The sequence below is a fragment of the Triticum urartu genome, chromosome 5A (genome assembly GCF_056163025.1).
Source record: "Triticum urartu cultivar PI428250 chromosome 5A, HENAU_Tu73, whole genome shotgun sequence".
Taxonomy (NCBI): Eukaryota; Viridiplantae; Streptophyta; class Magnoliopsida; order Poales; family Poaceae; genus Triticum; species Triticum urartu.
The window spans coordinates 573,001,277-573,019,025 of record NC_141877.1 but is presented as its reverse complement, the minus strand read 5'-3'; the positions used below and the strand labels follow the sequence as shown (position 1 = coordinate 573,019,025).

The 17,749-nt window shown below is 46.4% G+C and overlaps 2 protein-coding genes and 1 pseudogene across 2 annotated transcripts; 1 reads left to right on the top strand and 2 right to left on the bottom strand.

Annotated features, from left to right (window-relative positions):
- Positions 1-4,599: 4,599 nt before the first annotated feature.
- Positions 4,600-5,618, bottom strand: LOC147972985 (GDSL esterase/lipase At4g10955-like). The gene has a single exon (XM_087523987.1). The coding sequence runs from the start codon at positions 5,461-5,463 to the stop codon at positions 4,663-4,665; it is 801 nt and encodes a 266-aa protein (XP_087380113.1). The 5' UTR covers positions 5,464-5,618; the 3' UTR covers positions 4,600-4,662.
- Positions 5,619-10,075: 4,457 nt separating this feature from the next.
- LOC125505991 (putative serpin-Z8 pseudogene) lies at positions 10,076-13,712 on the bottom strand (annotated as a pseudogene).
- A 2,684-nt stretch (positions 13,713-16,396) lies between these two features.
- Positions 16,397-17,540, top strand: LOC147972984 (replication protein A 32 kDa subunit A-like). The gene is made up of 4 exons (XM_087523986.1): positions 16,397-16,470; positions 16,571-16,612; positions 17,183-17,261; positions 17,379-17,540. The coding sequence occupies exons 1-4, from the start codon at positions 16,397-16,399 to the stop codon at positions 17,538-17,540; spliced, it is 357 nt and encodes a 118-aa protein (XP_087380112.1).
- The last annotated feature ends 209 nt before the right edge of the window (positions 17,541-17,749 follow it).

Genomic DNA, 17,749 nt, shown 5'->3' with positions numbered 1-17,749 from the left:
AGCGCGGGCTAGCAGGGCGCGGTTGTCGCCGGCGAGGACGCCACGGGCGCGGGGTCAGAGAGGGGAGAGAGGGAGGAGGAGGGGGTTTCCTCACGGGGGTTGTAGGGTCAGCGGCAACGGGGGTGAGGAGGAGGGCGAAGACGACCGGGCGACGGGGAGGCAGTCCGGCGGGAGGGGGGAAGCGGTCCGGGAGGGGCGTCGATGGGGTCGGGGCACGCTTGCCTCGGTCCAGATCCAGCGGGGAGTGGGGGTGTGTGGGGGCGAGGGGAGTGGGGAGTGGGGCGACTGGGGAGGGAGTTTAGGGTTCGGTCGCCCCATGGGTGATGTAGGCGCCGGCTGGGCCGGCCTGGTTGGCACCGAGGCCATCTGGGCCATGGCCCAGCAAGGGGGGGTGTTCTCTTTTTTTTATCCTTTCCTTTTTTTCTTTATTTTCTTTTCTGCTTATTTATTTCTCCTATCATGTTTTCTTTTAGCCTTTAATCTATTTTCGAATCTAAAAAGATAAAAGTAGTTTCTAATTTAATGTATCTAAATATACTACTGCCACATTAACTATGGACCCCAATAAAATAGGTTAGTATTTTGTTAATTGAAAAAGGCATGTAATTAATTGTTTTTGATACTGTCATAATTATTTTAGAGCCTTTAAACACTTCTTCAGAGTTTGGTTTCGCCACCACAATTACCTATGATTTTTCCGACACCTTTAGGACATTTTTGTTTTAGCGTTTCAAAACGTTTGTTGCTTGCTTGATTTTGAATTTGAATTCGAATCGTTTTTGAACTAACGCAAGGTTAGCAACAGTAACCGAGGTGACGTGGCATCATTAGCAGAGGGTTACTGTAGCTTAATTATCCGGGCGTCACATCTAGTCAGCAAAGGCTTAATTAATATATATACCTCACCGAACTTTGCAACAGTTAAGGCTCCAACACCGGCGGAGCTGTCATCTCCTCCCTCTACTAGAGTCGTCATCCTCCCTTCCATCACCATCGGTGTTGTTAGGAAACTGTGAAGTGATATCATCACCTCCGTCGCGGATTATATCCCCCAACATCTCTTCTTGTTCTAAGGCTCTGTCGTGTTCCATAGTTTCTGCAAATATTGTAACAGTCAGTTTTTTAGACTTAGCAGTTTTTAGCAAGTGTTAAAACAAAGTTTATTCATTAAATACCAGCAGGAAATAGACATTAAAATGCACCAAACACATGTACAAAGTTTATTCATGTCGATCGTGGGGGACGACTCCTCCGGCGATCATCGGGGATGACTCCTCCGGCGATCGTCAAGGACTCCTCCCCCCTCATGTCGAAGTTATACCGAAGTTATCGGGGTTATGTTTTAACGACCCCCGCCCCTCATGTCCAAGTCAATGAACATAAAAAAATTCTAAGTCAATGAACAACTCTGAATTTTTTACATGTACTCTTACAACATGAAAATTTCTAAGCGATTGCTAAACTTTTATGCTTCATTTATATGAAGATCAATTATCCAATATAACTATGTTCGTGATATGACGCATTGGACATTATCTAGAAACATATATGATGAGTCGCCCTATCTTTCAGGAGAGGATACTTTGCAGACCGCCTCTCTCATGCATGCACGACGTGCAAATCATGTTTTCATATGCCTCAAAATCAAAGTTATCGGGGTTATCTTTTAACGACCCCCCCCCCTCATGTCGAAGTTATGACGATATTTGTACAAGATGAATATAAGATTTATACACAAGATGAATACAAAATGAATACAACATGAATACAAGATTTATACACAAGATGAATACACAACTCAACAAATGAACCAACCATCATCCTACGAACAAAACTCAACATACAACAAATGGACACCTTTTGTCGAACAACGGAGGGACAATAAGGGACCAACTCCACAGAGATGCCCAGCCGGTGTCCTAGCCGCTCGAACCAGGACTGATGCTCACATTAGGCCCGGTTTGTAACAAGACCAGGACTATTTCTCTGATTTGGCCAGGACCAAAGCCCTGTTTTCTACTAGTGCATACTAGCTTGGGGCCCTCACAAGCATGGTTTTTTCATAGTTCCCAGTGCATATAAACTTTCTTTTGATGATGCAACAATGGATATGCATCTAGTGGCTCACTTGATGGACAACGATCTTGCCGGGCTGATTCTAAAAGCAAAGTCCCCCTACTGTTTGCCAATTTGTGTGGAGGGTAGCGACAGACTCTCTCCCAATATGGTGCAACAAGGCTAAAAGAAACCTAGAACTTACGACCATTTTTCCTTCGGGAGGTTTGGAACCGGAGGAAAACTCCCATCCCTTATGTAAATGTCACTCCCAAGAACTTAATGGAATTCTATGGCAAATGTTTTGGAGACTACCCGTGATACGTCTCCAACGTATCTATAATTTTTGATTGCTCCATGCTATATTATCTACTGTTTTGGGCAATATTGGGCTTTATTATCCACTTTTATATTATTTTTGGGACTAACCTATTAACCGGAGGCCCAGCCCAGATTTGCTGTTTTATGCCTATTTCAGTGTTTTGAAAAAAGGAATATCAGACGGAGTCAAAACGGAACGAGATCAACTGGAGAAGTTATTTTTGGAAGGAAACACACTTGATGGACTTGGACCCCACGTCAGAAGATACGGGATCTGCCCACGAGGGTGGGGGCGCGCCCACCCCCCCTAGGGCGCACCCCCCTGCCTCGTGGGGCCCCCGTGGCTCCCCTGACATGCTTCTTCTGCCTATATAACTCCATATACCATAAAACTTCCAGAATGAAGATTAGATCGGGAGTTCCGCCGCCAGAAGCCTCCGTAGCCACCGAAAACCAATCTAGACCCGTTCTGGCACCCTGCCGGAGGGGGCAATCCCTCTCCGGTGGCCATCTTCATCATCCCGGTGCTCTCCATGACGAGGAGGGAGTAGTTCTCCCTTTGGGCTGAGGGTATGTACCAGTAGCTATGTGTTTGATCTCTCTCTCTCGTGTTCTTGATTTGGCACGATCTTAATATATTGCGAGCTTTGCTATTATGGTTGGATCCTATGTTTCTCCTCCCCATCTTCTCTCTTGTAACGAATTGAGTTTCCCCTTTGAAGTAATCTTATCGGATTGAGTCTTTAAAGATTTGAGAACACTTGATGTATGTCTTGCCGTGGATATCTGTGGTGACAATGGGATATCACGTGATTCACTTGATGTATGTTTTGGTGATCAGCTTGCGGGTTCTGCCCATGAACCTATGCATAGGGGTTGGCACACGTTTTCGTCGTGATTCTCCGGTAGAAACTTTGGGGCACTCTTTGAGGTCCTTTGTGTTGGTTGAATAGATGAATCTGAGATTGTGTGATGCATATTGTATAATCATACCCACGGATTCTTGAGGTGACATTGGAGTATCTAGGTGACATTAGGGTTTTGGTTGATTTGTGTTTTAAGGTGTTATTCTAGTACGAACTCTAGGGCTGTTTGTGACACTTATAGGAATAGCCCAATGGATTGATTGGAAAGAATAACTTTGAGGTGGTTTCGTACCCAACCATAATCTCTTCGTTCGTTCTTCGCTATTAGTGACTTTGGAGTGACTCTTTGTTGCATGTTGAGGGATAGTTATGTGATCCAATTATGTTAGTATTGTTGAGGGGACTTACACTAGCGAAAGTATGAACCCTAGGCCTTATTTCCTAGCATTGAAATACCGTTTACGCTCACTTTTATCACTTGTTACCTTGCTCTTTTTATAATTTTAGATTACAAATACCTTTATCTACCATCCATATACCACTTGTATCACCATCTCTTCGCCGAACTAGTGTACCTATACAATTTACCATTGTATTGGGTGTGTTGGGGACACAAGAGACTCTTTGTTATTTGGTTGCAGGGTTGCTTGAGAGAGACCATCTTCATCCTACACCTCCTACGGATTGATAAACCTTAGGTCATCCACTTGAGGGAAATTTGCTACTGTCCTACAAACCTCTGCACTTGGAGGCCCAATAACGTCTACAAGAAGAAGGTTGTGTAGTAGACATCAAGCTATTTTCTGGAGCCGTTGCCGGGGAGGTTAGCGCTTGAAGGTATATTTTTAGATCTTGCAATCGAGTCTTTTAGTTTCTTGTTTTATCACTAGTCTAGTTTATAAAAGAAAACTATAAAAAAATGGAATTGAGTTTGTCTCATACGCTTCACCTTTTTAATATCTTTCGCGAGTATGATGGAAAGGATAATTGTGCTCAAGTGCTAGAAGAAGAAATCTATAAAATGTTTGGCACTAAATATTTGGATGATGAGCATGATTGCAATGTTGTTAGTATGAATTCCTTGAATATTTATGATGCTAATGATATGCAAATCCACAAGCTTGAGGAAGCTATATTTGATGAAGATGATATTTTTTGTCCCCCAAGCTTTGATGAGCAAATTTATTATGATGAAAGCATGCCTCCTATCTATACAATATGACGAGAAGGCCCCTTACAAAGCAGATCAAAAGATACAACATAAACATAGATTAAGCCTAACACTTTGCTGAAGAGTACTGAGCTCCATGACAACGCCCCAAGAGGATGATGGCGCAAAGCGTCGCCGCTGCGACTCTGACCATAGACAAAGGTTTTCACTTGGAGACCTGACACAAGAACGAGATCTACGACGACGTCTTCAAGAAGCAAACGACGCCCATGGGGTAGAGCTAGCCAGCATAGAGCTAGAAGTAGTTTGTACTTCGTGTACAGGGCAGCTATAAGACGTGCCGGCGCCCAACTTGAGCTCACTGTCCGGTTTCCACCAGTGCCGGAGATCATGCGCACATTCGGGGTCGAACCTGCTTTTCCACAGCGTCACCGATGGCAGGAGGTGCGGCCGCTCCTTGTCCTTGCCAAGCAGGGCCCAGGAGAGCACGTCGCAGTGCGAGAGTGCCATCGACCAGATGCCAACACGGGTGAAGAATTTCTTGAACTTATCCCGGCCCCCGAAGTGGTCCTTGAACCAGATGCCAACACGGGTTAAGCTTTCCTTGAACTCCTCCCGCGCCTCAAAGTAGCCGATGAAGCCCCGGCAGATCCAGTCATCCTCGTGCATGTACAGAGTCGGCACCCAAGCGGAAACCCGCTTGAACGACTTCTCCCTGCGCTTCCGATGGGAGACCAACACCAGTCCTGCAGCGGCCTTCAAGAGGCTGCTCGCGAAGTAGAAGTGCCTCTTCGCCACCGGATCGGCCTTCAAGAAGTTGAGCAACTTGATGGACGTTATAAAGGCCACGTACGGTGGGTTGAAGAGGAAGCCCGGGAGGTTGAGCGGCTCCTCCCGCTCCATCATGCACCGCCCCACGACCTGCGCCACGGCCGCTCCGAGAGAGTGGCCGGCGAGCCAGATGCAGCCGTCTTCTTGGCCCTCCTCCCTCATAAACCCATGGAGGTCGAAGCGGTCGAGGTCGTCGGCGGAGTTTAAAAGCTTACCCATCGGCCAATACGATGCGCGCGCTTGATCGACCTAAGCTAGCTAGCTAGCTAAAGGTCTAGAGGTGGCAGCAGCAAGCCTGCCTTGCTACGATCTGATCCACACCACCGGAACTCGAGCTTCTTCTTTTCTTTCGGACAGGAGCTAGCTAGTACTGAGCGCCATTGGCTTTGGTTTGCTTATGAGTGCTAGAACTTGGCGCAAACTATCACTTTAATGCTAGAACTTGCGGCATACATTGAAGTGGTGCAAAAACTTGGCTCAGACGTGCAAATCTTGTTTGTATACGCCGACGAGGCATGGCAGCGTTGCATCAGGCCCGATGTCCGTGACCGCACTGTGGAGTCTGGACATGTGGCATAGTCTTTTTGCGAAAAGCCCCTTAAATTTTTTTTCTCATGAAAAGCCCCTGTCGGGTGTACATGAACTGCATTGTATGGCATCGGGTGGGTCCCACCTGTCAGCAAAACATCATAGATCTTATTGGAATGAAAAATAGGCTGCCAAATTATTCAATCTTGTGACCACAGGTTAACCATCTTGCAAAAGACAGCGGTCAGGTTTCGAACCAGCGACCTGAGATGTTCAAGCAAGAGGGCATACCAATAAAACCAAGCTACTTCGTGGCTACAAAGGATTGTCAACCTTTATATGTACACAGCAGCAAGACCACAGGGGTAAAACAAGATACAGTTAGTACGACCCATTTTAAACATGTTAGATTTTTTTCTTTTCATTTTTCCAAATTCGTAAAACATATGTAAATATGTATTCATTTGAGAATCTGCAGTCCGAGGGCACAATAGGGTCATTTTTTTCATACATATATTTATATCTATTTAAAAATACATATACATTTCTTACAAAACACATAAAATTTATTAAAATGCATGAACACTTTTAAAACAACATAAAAAATTAAAGCATGATCACTTCTATGTACAATATGAATATTTTATAAAAGAACTTGTAAATGTTTTGAACATATATGATAAATTTTGAAAGTATACATATTTTCTAAAACTACTTTATTTTTTATTTAATATGTCAAAAACTTTTTAAAATTATACATATAATTCATATTTTAACTTGATGTTTTTCTAATTAATAGGTGAGCATTTTTTTCGTCTATTTTATTTTATTTATAGGCATATTATTCATAATTATAAATTACATTTTTTAAATCGTAAAAAGGAAAAAGAACTAGCATAATTGTAGCCCACGAGCACGTTATGTTATACTATCAAAACTGTTAACACTTCTATGAAAAATGAGAAGTGTGTCAAAAACAATATATATAAGAGACTCCAGTAGTTGGAGTGGCAAGGCCTCCTGTTTGTTTTATTCTGGTCGCTGGTTCGAAACTCCATGGGCATAAGTTTTTTTCCGGATTAAAATTTTCAAATTATGTTATTCAATCCAAAGTTTTTTTTGAGGGATATTTAATCAAAAGATATGAAACGTGCGTAAGCAAATATGTCGTCTACTTAACTTCGGGCCGGTTGCTACCTGCGCACGCGCTGTAGGCCGGGGTCACCTGTTCGACTCCCTTGGTGGCCTATTTTTCCAATGTAACAAAATTTATGATGTATACCTGACAGGTGGGACCCTTCGACTGTACACCTGGCAGTGGCCTTCTTGTGAGAAAATAAAAAATTGAGGGGATTTTTGCAAAAAGAGCATGCCACACGCCCCTGTCTTCACCATGCAGTCACTGACAACGGGCCGTACACCATGTTGTCATGCCTCATCAGCATCTTGGTTGTACACAAACGAGATTTGTACCGTATTCGCACTCCAAAGCCAAGTTTTTACACCACTTCGATATATGCCACAAATTCTAGCACTAAAGTGACCGTTTGCGACAAGTTCTAGCACCACCGGTGTAATTGATATAGGAGTACGTACAAGTTTACAAGTAGCTGCAGCTGTCACTGGTTTAACGATGGTTTCCGACTTCCGAGAATGATTCAGCAGCTCGTTATTCTTCGGGGAAACAAGGAAGAAGGTGCAGCATGGCTCAAAGTCTGAACTCGCTGGTGCGTCGGTGCGTGGACACGTGGATAACCATAGGCCATGGGATGGAAGTGTGTGTACGTATCAAATCCTCGCGTTACGTCCATTGGTCCATTTGGCATTTGGGACGTTGCCATGCACGCCCCGTACGCCAGCCATCCGGACGGTGCCCCTGATCGAATGGCCCCCCACGCTTTTTCCTTTGCCCGAATACGACATTACCAGACCAGTCTACTCTATGAATGGCTGGAAATAGACGGACTTGAAAATCAGAAAATGACTCGTTTGAGAAATTTCCAGCCTTGAAGTCCACGCACCTGCGATTCAGATTGGCTGACTCGCCATGGCAACGCGGGGTCGCCGGAGACCTGGTGCTCGTGCCCTCCGTCATGGCGGACGAGGGGGTGGGCCAGGCCACTGCGGTGATGGGACATGAGGCGGTGGCGGCGGACAAAGCCAACTTGGAGCGGGAGACTGGCGGCAGAGAAAAGGGCCGACTTAGAGCATCTCTAACAGACTCTTTAAAACTGTAAGTGTTTTCATAGTCGATTTTTGCTGCGGCCGAACAGATCCTGTATAATCAACCCGTAAAAAAATATTCTCTAAATATGTTGAATGGGTCCACAGCTGACTTTTTTTTCTGGTCGTCTTTTTCCTCAGGCCAATTTGAAATCGCGGGCAGGTGGACGAAGAAGATGCGAGGTAGACGCCGGCGGACTGGTAGGCGAGGAAGACGCGGGACAGCCACGATGTGGGCGGAGGCCAGGGCGGCGGCCGGACTCCTCCATTCGCCGTAGCAAGCTAGCTAGATGTCCATCTATTCATCCAGAGCTAGCTAGCTAGTTAGCTACTCCCTCCTTTCCGGTTTATAAGGCTCAATTCAAAAATCTCACCAACCAAGGTAGATGATGAGTGGTGGAATATTTTTTGTAGTTTGCAAAAGCACCCAATTAATGCTCTTGTTTTCCTCAAAAAGTTATGTTTACGAATGCATTAATTGCAATGCATGCGTGCATAAAGTGCATGCATTGGTCAAATTTCTCTTAATACTTGCTATGCAATGATTTAATGCACGTTGAAGTCTGAACAGGTGATGGGGAACAATCAAATTGAGCCTTATAAAATGGAAAAACTAAAATTTTGAGATAAGCCCTATAAACCGAAAAGGAGGGAGTACATTCGAATCTAGCAAGCTAGCTCCTCCGTCGGGAGAGCCACGGGCGGCTGTGGTGGACCGTGGGCCGGCGCAATGGACGGCCGGGCGGACGACGGGCCTGCGCAGCGGACGGTCGGGCGCACCAGCCTGGGCGGACGGCCGGCGAGTGCGACGGCCAGGGCCGGCGAAAGGCGGTCGAGGATGGGCGGGCGGCGGCCGGGGATGGATGGCGGAGAGCGAGTCATGAAGTTTCCGCTGGCACTTGGATTCCCGCAAACGGTCTTTCACGTGTATAGGTTGACTTTGAAATCCTTATTTTCACGGGTTTGGTCGGGCTGTTTTTAGCGTTCCTTAAAAAAATTTACGGGTTTTATTCTAGTCGTTTTTTCCGCATAAAACTGTAAACTGACAGTTATTTTATAGTTTCGTGTGTTTTAAGTGATCTGCTAGAGATGCTCTCAGCTACGTAGATCGGGATTAGCTGACTTTGCCACCGCAAGTCCTTGCTGACTTTGCCGCAGGATCAAGAATCGCAGCCTGAGATTTGCCGAATCACTGTTTCCGAATAATGTTCACAGAAATCACTGTCCACGAAAATCACTATTATTCCTACTGTAGAATCTGATCTGGGCTGCCGCTTTTCAATCCGACGGACGAGACTGGGGCAAAGGTAGCGGTTTTGTAGCTTCGCTACCTTTTCCATGGCAAGTCGGCCAATCTGAATCCGTATAAGGTCTAAAAACTAAAAAGACGAATTTGCTAATTAACATTGATGCAAAAAGCCGCTCCAAAAGAACAACAATAAGTAGACGGAGTTGACGCTGATTAAAGTAAAACTCTAAGAAGATAATCCCTCCGTTTCAAAATAAATATCTCAACAATAAGCAGACGGAGTAGCGCCGCTAGACACACCACCGGCAAGACCCCCTACACCAACTAGAGGTCATTGCCCCGGGGAGACTATAGCAGCTCAAACTAGCACCGCGCCGGCCGGAGCGCACTACAAACCTCGACAGAAAAGGACGCCGACCCGCCTGAGCAGGCCGCCTCCGGCCAAGCAGGTAGGGAGCAGAGCCGCCACCAAGAGCCCCGCCGCGCCCACCACACGCTAGATCCAGGCAAGGCGGCCCCGGATCCGTGGGCAGGGAGGAAGGGAAGCCGGCGGCGGGATTTGGGGCTTCTGCCTGTGTCGAAGGGACCAGAGCGGGCGAGGGGGGGCTATCGGAGGAAAAACTACCTTCATGCATTAGAATTGTCAAAGGGCACACGAAATTTTTTTCTTCTATTTGGTATGTGCACATATTATACGGAAAACTACTATGTAACATAGTGGAAGTAAACAGTTCAAAATTCCTCTGAATGGCGGTCATGCACACAATTCTCTTCTTCTAATCAAATGAAACAAAAGGCCCAAAGTACATTCACATCATCACACAGAAAAAATAACATGAAACTACATCATTATTATTATGCCAACTGGGACCCAAATCAAAACAAAATCGACATTTGCAAAAACTAAAATCAAATCAAAATCATGAGCATGAGATGACCTACTCCTCATTAGAAGGGTCAAGGACGTGTCCCACAAAGACAACTATGCCGGTCACCTCCTCCACTATAAAGTACGCAAACGGATGGTCAGCTACGAAATCCACCCGAGGAGGTGGCGGTGGCGGTATTGCACTACATCCAGCTCTACGATGCATCAATGTGGAGGCTGCAGCTTCAGTGCCTTCCTCATTTACCTCAATGACCGCCTTGTGGATGAAAGATACACATAGAAAACTGCGTACGCTTGTTCCGATCGGCGCGCCACCCTGTCAACAGGTTAGCAAGATGTAATGCATTAGTGTGACCCGCGAATGAAAGGATCGAGACTGTGAATGGACAAACGGATTACCTTGCGCTTGAGCCATTCGGTACCGGAGTTTGAGCACCTTGAACCCTTCGTGCACGGCGATGAACTGCGAACTCCAGCTCTTCATGAAGGGCACGTCGACGTGCGGCCGTCGAGCCGGTGGAAGGGTTTGTTGGCAGTGTCCTCCTTGTCGAAGGGCTTCTCCCACTTGCCCTTGAAGTACATGGCGTTGCCGAGCACGGCGCGGGCGAGCGGCGTTATGGATCCCGGGCCAAGGACGGAGCCGATCAAGTTCCTCGTGGCCTGCGCGACCCACGCGTTGATCTGACCCCGTGCCGCCTCCGGGTTGTTGCGGAAGTCGACGGTGCTGGCATCGGCCTTGTACATGCTCATGGCGGCGTGGCGGTAGGCTGGCTTCAACGGGCACGCGAGGTCGGTCCACACGCCATGCGCGAACGCGACGCGCGGCCCGCCGGACACGGAGTGATCCTTGATGTTGGAATAAGCCACGACGTCTGGTGCAGCCGGGCTCGTCGAGCGCGTGCAGGACGTGCGGGATGCACTGGTGTAGTCGGGCGCGTCGGATACGCGCGGGACGGCGGGACGCAGCGGCGTGCATGGCGAGGTGTTCACTGCCGCGTGAGGCTGTGTTGCATGCTAAGTCTGAAAGACGAAGGCAACAAGTCAGATGGCCAAGTCGTGATTCCTAGAGAGATTGTAGGAGAAAGATAAGGCTGGATGGATTAGTTAGATGCATGTAAGTGGTTAGCTAGCTTCATGGGTGAGTTTGTTAGTGGCCGGTAGTGATGGCCGGGTCATGTGTCTGTACGTGCTGGTGGCTGAGTGTGGCTGTTGAACGTGGTAGTGGGTTAGTGCATGGAGTCATGCATGAGCAGCATGAGTAGTGGGTCAGCTTGTTGCCGAGCTGCGTGATCAGATGAATGAGAAGAAAAGTCGTGAGGGCTGGAGAAACAATGTAGCCATCGTGTGATCATCAAGAGAGCCTCTTGGCAAAGCTTGTGTGTTCTTTCTTGGTGCATGTGTGAGTGGGTGTGTGTGGAGTTTCTCCTTGTGTGAGGCAAGAGGTAGAAGAAGAGCGGTGTCGCGCAAGGCGGTGCCAACAATTGGTATCAGAGCGACCAGGTTCGAGGGGCGGCCGTGGCGTGTGGCGGCGTCCGTGGTACGCGGTGGCGTCCACGGCGAGCGCGGCCGACATGGAGGCTGCGGTGCGGGGCAAGCGCGTGGCGACGGCGGCGTGTGGCAAGTTCGCGGTGAGCACGGAGGTGCTGCGCTGTGGTTGAGGCCTCAGCGGTGCATGGCGAATAAGCCGCGGTAGCGAGCCGAGCGCGACCGTTGCGTGTTATGGGTGCGCACTGGACGCGTCGGGCGCGTCGGGACCGCGGGAGTGGACCGCGTCGGGGCGCTGGACCTGGTTGCGCAGATCGCGTACGTGCGCGGCGGGAGCACGGGCCGGGAGCGCGGGGACGTGGGGAGTGCGCGCGAAGGGCACGGCGGTCGCGGAGACGAGGAGGTCGCAAAGGACCTGCGTGGTGACGCAGAGTTCGCGGCGGCTCGGCGCGACAACCATGGAGGTGCGTGGCACGGAGACGTGGCGCAGCGGCGCATGGGACTGCAGGCTGCTGCAGCGGCAGCGAGCGGCGGCTCGTGCCGGAGGCGTGTGGCAACGACGTCAGGGCGGTGGCGGCTACAACAACCACGACGACGACGGCGACGGAGCGCGCGCTGCTGGCGGACATCGTCGGAGTCGAAGATGACGGGCACCTTTGAGCCGTGGCTTAGGGGGTGTGTTGGAATAAGCTACGATGTCTGGTGCAGCTGAGCTTGTCGGGCGCGTGCGGGACATGCGGGACGCACTGATACAGTCGGGCGCGTCGGGTATGCGTGGGACGGCGGGACGCAGCGGCGTGCATGGCGAGGTGTTCAGTGCCGCGTGAGGCTGTGTTGCATGCTAAGTCTGAAAGTCGAAGGCAACAAGTCACATGGCCAAGTCGTGATTTCTAGAGAGATTGTAGGAGAAAGATAAGGCTGGATGGATTAGTTAGATGCATGTAAGTGGTTAGCTAGCTTCATGGGTGAGTTTGTTAGTGGCCGGTAGTGATGGCCGGGTCATGCGTCTGTACGTGCTGGTGGCTGAGTGTGGCTGTTGAACGTGATAGTGGGTTAGTGCATGAGTAGTGGGTCAGCTTGTTGCCGAGCTGCGTGATCAGATAAATGAGAAGAAAAGAAGCCGTGAGGGCTGGAGAAATAATGTAGCCATCTGTGATCATCAAGGAAGCCTCTTGGCAAAGCTTGTGCGTTCTTCCTTAGTGCATGTGTGAGTGGGTGTGGGTGTGGAGTTTCTTCTTATATGAGGCAAGAGGTAGAAGAAAAGCGGCGTCGCGCGAGGCGGCGCCAACACTTGAGCGCGTCCCCCGCCACGCGGGAGACGAACTCGTCGAGCGCGGCGCGAGACGGCGCGCCGAGGACGCCGAGGATCTCGTCAAGGGTGGCGCCCCGCGCGCCGGCGGCCAGGAGCGCGAGCGCCGCGTAGATGGACAGCGGCGAGAGCACCAGGTTGTTGTCCGCGTTGTCGTCGGCCAGGCGGCTCGCGAGGCTGGCAGCGAGCGCCGCCTGGCCGCCGGAGCAGGACCGCGTCGTGTCCCTCGTCGCCTCCATCGCTTCGCTTGCTTTCGAGACGGAGAGAAAATTCTTCTCCTTGATGCACGCTAACAAGAATCGGCTCTATTTATGCTCGGTGATTGCTAGGCATACCTCACAAGTTTCAGTTCTCGAAACGAATGGTAAAAATCTGAGACAAAAAGGAAACAACTCGTCCCTGTTTCTTTCCTTCTGTACTTCTTTTTTTTCTACTTTTTTTGTGATAATTATTTTTCTACTTTTTAAGTTTATTTTTCAGCTGTTATATTGTCAAATGTCTAGCTTGCCTCAGCTTAGGAAATCTCAAATCTAAATGACGTGTCTGCACATTCCCAAAGAAATCATTTGCTGACCCTAAAAAAATTATTTGCTTCCTGTTTATCGATGGAAAGCACGCCAATTTTCTAATTAATGATTAGCTTTCCCAATAAGAGATTCTGTGACGCATACTATACTTTTTTCGTGATAATTATCTTTCTACTTTCTTTAAGTTTATTTTTCAACTGTTATATTGTCAATTGTCTAGGTTGTCCCAGCTTAGGAAATCTCAAATCTAAATGATATGTCTGCACATTCCCCAAAGAAATTATTTGCTGACCCTAAAAAAATCATCTGCTTCCTTTTTATCAAAGGAAAGCATGCCAACTTTCTAATTAATGATTAGCAATAAGAGATTCTGTGACGCAAACTATGCTTTTTTAGATTTTTAGTGGACTTGCATAAATCCATACCAATATAAAAAGACCCAAAGGGCAGATTCAATCAATCTCGGTCATCAAATCATGTCAATCCAACGATCTACACGGCTTCAATGTCGAGCGTTCAACATGTTTAGCGTGCAGTTAATTTCATGCCAAATATAGTGCTAATCACATAATAACACGCAAATAATATTCTACTTAATATCCGCATGTACTTAATATACTTCCAAATTAACGTGCATTGCACGTACACATTGACTAGCCTAAGAAATTCTCCTGTATAACATTGGATTTTCTAAGGATTGTTTTGCATTCACATCCACTCAAATCTCTCGGTAAAGATTATCTATTTCAGCTGTTGTTATGTCAAACACTTATTTCCAATAATTTATTTTGTTTTCTAACCTTAGGATTCAAGAGTACACAATACTTCCTCTGTCGCAAAATACGCAACTATGTAAGAAATCAACCATGCTTATTTTAGGATTGAAGAAGCATGTACTAGAAGCTGAAGCCCGCTTCGCCGTGCTGATTTTTGCTGCCGCGTATATTGTGTAGTTTTTTTATTCAATTTATTATTAGTATTTTCATTACAGTATAGACGAAGACGCTTATACAACATACACACATACACGCATCTTATGAACGCATGTACGCACACCCTGCTCCTATAAGCACCTCCGAGAGATTGAGTCGGTACATCATCTTGAGATTAACTAAGTCCCCACATACTCTTTCTAGTCAATGGGAATGTCTCCTGACACTCAACACAAATCATCAAAAGGCCTGAAATAAATTGAGAAAAATGCAATCACCAATGACAAGTCTAGAGCATAAACCCTGATGGGTTGGTTCTATCACAAGAAACCTAATCATCTGAGCTATGAATTCATAGTCATTTCGTTATCACTAATGTTTGTTTTTGTTATCAACGTTATCATTGATGTTTGTTGTATGACATATTACTATCAATGTTCTATGTGTGTTGCACTGTTTGTTTTTATAGGGGTCAACCGACCCCAATGTAATTAGGTAATCCTTCATTAGTTTAGTACTAATTACTATACATTTATAAAAAGATGACCCCATTGTCATAGATATGGCTCTATCAAACTTTTTTTTCTATATTAGTCACTGATAGGCCGTTGGTGTGGCTAGCTCGATCCTCGTCATTTGATTGGCATTGGAAATTACATGTGAGTGTAGGAGTGGTGGTAGGTTGTGGTTGTTGCATTTCCACACGTATGATATTCATTGTCAACCGATGGTGTAAGTGTGAGTCACTGATGTACTCCCTCCCTTCCAAAATTCTTGACTTCTATTTGTCTAAAAATGGATATACATATATACTAAACATGTCTAGATACATCTATATTTTGATAAATGGAAGGCATGTATTGTGAAACGGAGGGAGTACTTGTATATGTGACATCTGACCGAGAGAAATCTACAGACACGCCACATCCAATAGCTAGCTGGTTACTGAAACAATGAACGCCGACGCCCTTTTACAATCAGGACCGACACGTCTAACCTTGTACGATGCACCAAAGAGCTCCCTTTCTAAGGAGCTTAGTATCTTTACTTCTTTAGAGATTGGAGACTAGAAGTAGTTTATGCGAAAATATATATTAGAGCATGTACATCCAGGCCCTCTCTATCTAACCATCCATTTTCTGCTTTAAGATTCGTGCAAATACATCTTTTCCCATATAGAACATATTTTGAAGTTCAAACCTATGCAGCGTGCCAAAGCTTTCTAAATAGAATCTAGGATAAATCTTTCAGATTTTTTATCAAATATAAGTAAAAAAAATACGTATTGTTTGATTAAAAAAATATATTTTTAGTATTTATATCGGACAAAAAATTCTGAAGATTTATCCTGGATTCTAGTTAGAAAGATTTGGCATGCTGCATAGATTTGAACTTTAAGATATGTTCTATGTGAGAGAAACAAAAAAAAGAAAATTTCATATAAAAAGTTAGTTGTGTCACATTAAAACCATTAAGGTATGCATCAATGACGCCTCCTCACGCGTGCCACGTCCAACGCATGGGTTGGGCAGAAAAATAAAAGGGATAAAAGAAAAAAGAAAAATAGTACACAAGTGGTCGAGTGAAACACTGTCATCCCCACTCGCCTCTCCTTTCCTTTTTCGTCTGGCGGCTAGGGTTGCCACCACCGCCGCCGCCGCCACATCACCTCCACCATCCATGCCCCTCCAGCCCCGGCCATCAGAGAAGGCGCCCTCCTGAGAATCCCCATGCGGTGCTGCCGTTCGGTGAGCGAGGAAGAGGAGATTCAGAGCCTCGAGGAGCCATTACCACCGGTGAAGAGGATGCAGACGTCCTCCTTGATAAGTAAGCGCTCGTTACTTTGCTCGGTCTGACCCGAGGGGAGGAGCGGGAAGTGGCGGCGCTGGTCTGGCCTAGTGGTGAACGGATGATAAAAAGTGGTCGGAGGCGTTGTGCCAATCAGCCCGCAACAACAGCAAGACGGCGGAGTTTGGGCACCAGCGGTGCCAAAGGTGCGCTAGCTTCCTCATGTATCCCTTCGCCCTCGCCTGCCTGCCGTCTCCTTCCTGCCCCAGGTGTTGGGCTGCCATCTCTCTACTCAGGTTGTAGGAAAATATTACTCTACGTAACATGTAGTTTTTCTTAAGTTGTTGCTCTTGCTTCTTATTTCTGAAATTTGTTTCTTGATGCACCTTCATTTAGGCACAACGGCCTTCTGACAGAGCCAGGTGATAGTCTCATGAGGTCCCTTTCTTCAGGCAAACTGAATTTTATGTTCGCCTTTTGCATTTTGCTCTGGCCAAGGGCTTTGTGGTCAATGATATTTCAAAGTTTCTGCCATCAATTAACAGTTAGTAATACTATAATTTCAGGATTTGTAATATCATTCTACTATATAGACAAGAACTTTGTGGCTAATCATACTTGATAGTATCTGCTCTCAGCAATAGGTATTAGTTTCACATCTTTGTCAATTTTGATATGTTTTACAAGTTGAACGATGTTGCAGATTCTTCTAAAACTGCTGTTATTCAATACGCATCACTTGTAACCTTCATTTTTTTGCTTTTCATGCATACACTATCTTTATTTGTTGAGGAAAGTTACCGCCTTCCTCTCTGAAGGATCATCACTCTGATATTTGTTGTTAATTAGGGAATGGTATGTATGTTGCCGTCATTGGTAGCTTCAAGGGAGTGCGGCATAAGAAGTGTGCTACTACTTTTGCGGTCAGGTATGTTTTACAAAAAAATTATGTTCATGTTCCAGTGATGCATTGAAGCATGCTAACTGGATATAATTTTTCCATTTCAGACCTATAACTGATTACAATGAGGTCACGCTGCATTTCATTCAGTGTGTACGGATGCATATACAGAACACCAAATCAAAGGTATGCCCGTGATCTGCAGTACAAACGTCGCATGCAAACACTCCCACCATAAGAGTCTTTTCGTCCTCAATTACAATGCTTGATTAAAAGGATTATTCTGATCGTGGTTAATTGTAGGTTGGCAGTCCCGCACACACCAATTCTTCTGTAGGAACCCCATTTTCCAATAGCATGAGCGAAGCAGCCACTCCAACCTTTGTGAAATCCAACTCAATAAGCTGCGCCGAGGTTGTCAGTGTCGCTCAAGGGAGACGCTGTTTTTGGCTGACACGACGTTGACGTCTCCCACAAGTTGCTTTGCTTCTTTGCAGGTACACCAATTTTAATCTTCCTCTATGGATGATTGAATTTCTAAATATGTTTAGATAAACAAAGTGTATACCAACTCTTTTCGAATAAGGTGTTGACGCCATCACAAATATTTATTGCTTCTTTGTAGTTCAAATGTTTTATTATAGTTTTTCCTTTCCTATTTCTTTCTGTTGAGC

Coding starts and splice junctions, on each gene's coding strand:
- LOC147972985 (XM_087523987.1), bottom strand. CDS start 5,463: ATGGGTAAGCTTTTAAACTCCGCCGACGACCTCGACCGCTTCGACCTC.
- LOC147972984 (XM_087523986.1), top strand. CDS start 16,397: ATGTATCCCTTCGCCCTCGCCTGCCTGCCGTCTCCTTCCTGCCCCAGG. Junction 16,471..16,570: donor GCTGCCATCTCTCTACTCAG/GTTGTAGGAAAA, acceptor ACCTTCATTTAG/GCACAACGGCCTTCTGACAG. Junction 17,262..17,378: donor TACAGAACACCAAATCAAAG/GTATGCCCGTGA, acceptor GGTTAATTGTAG/GTTGGCAGTCCCGCACACAC.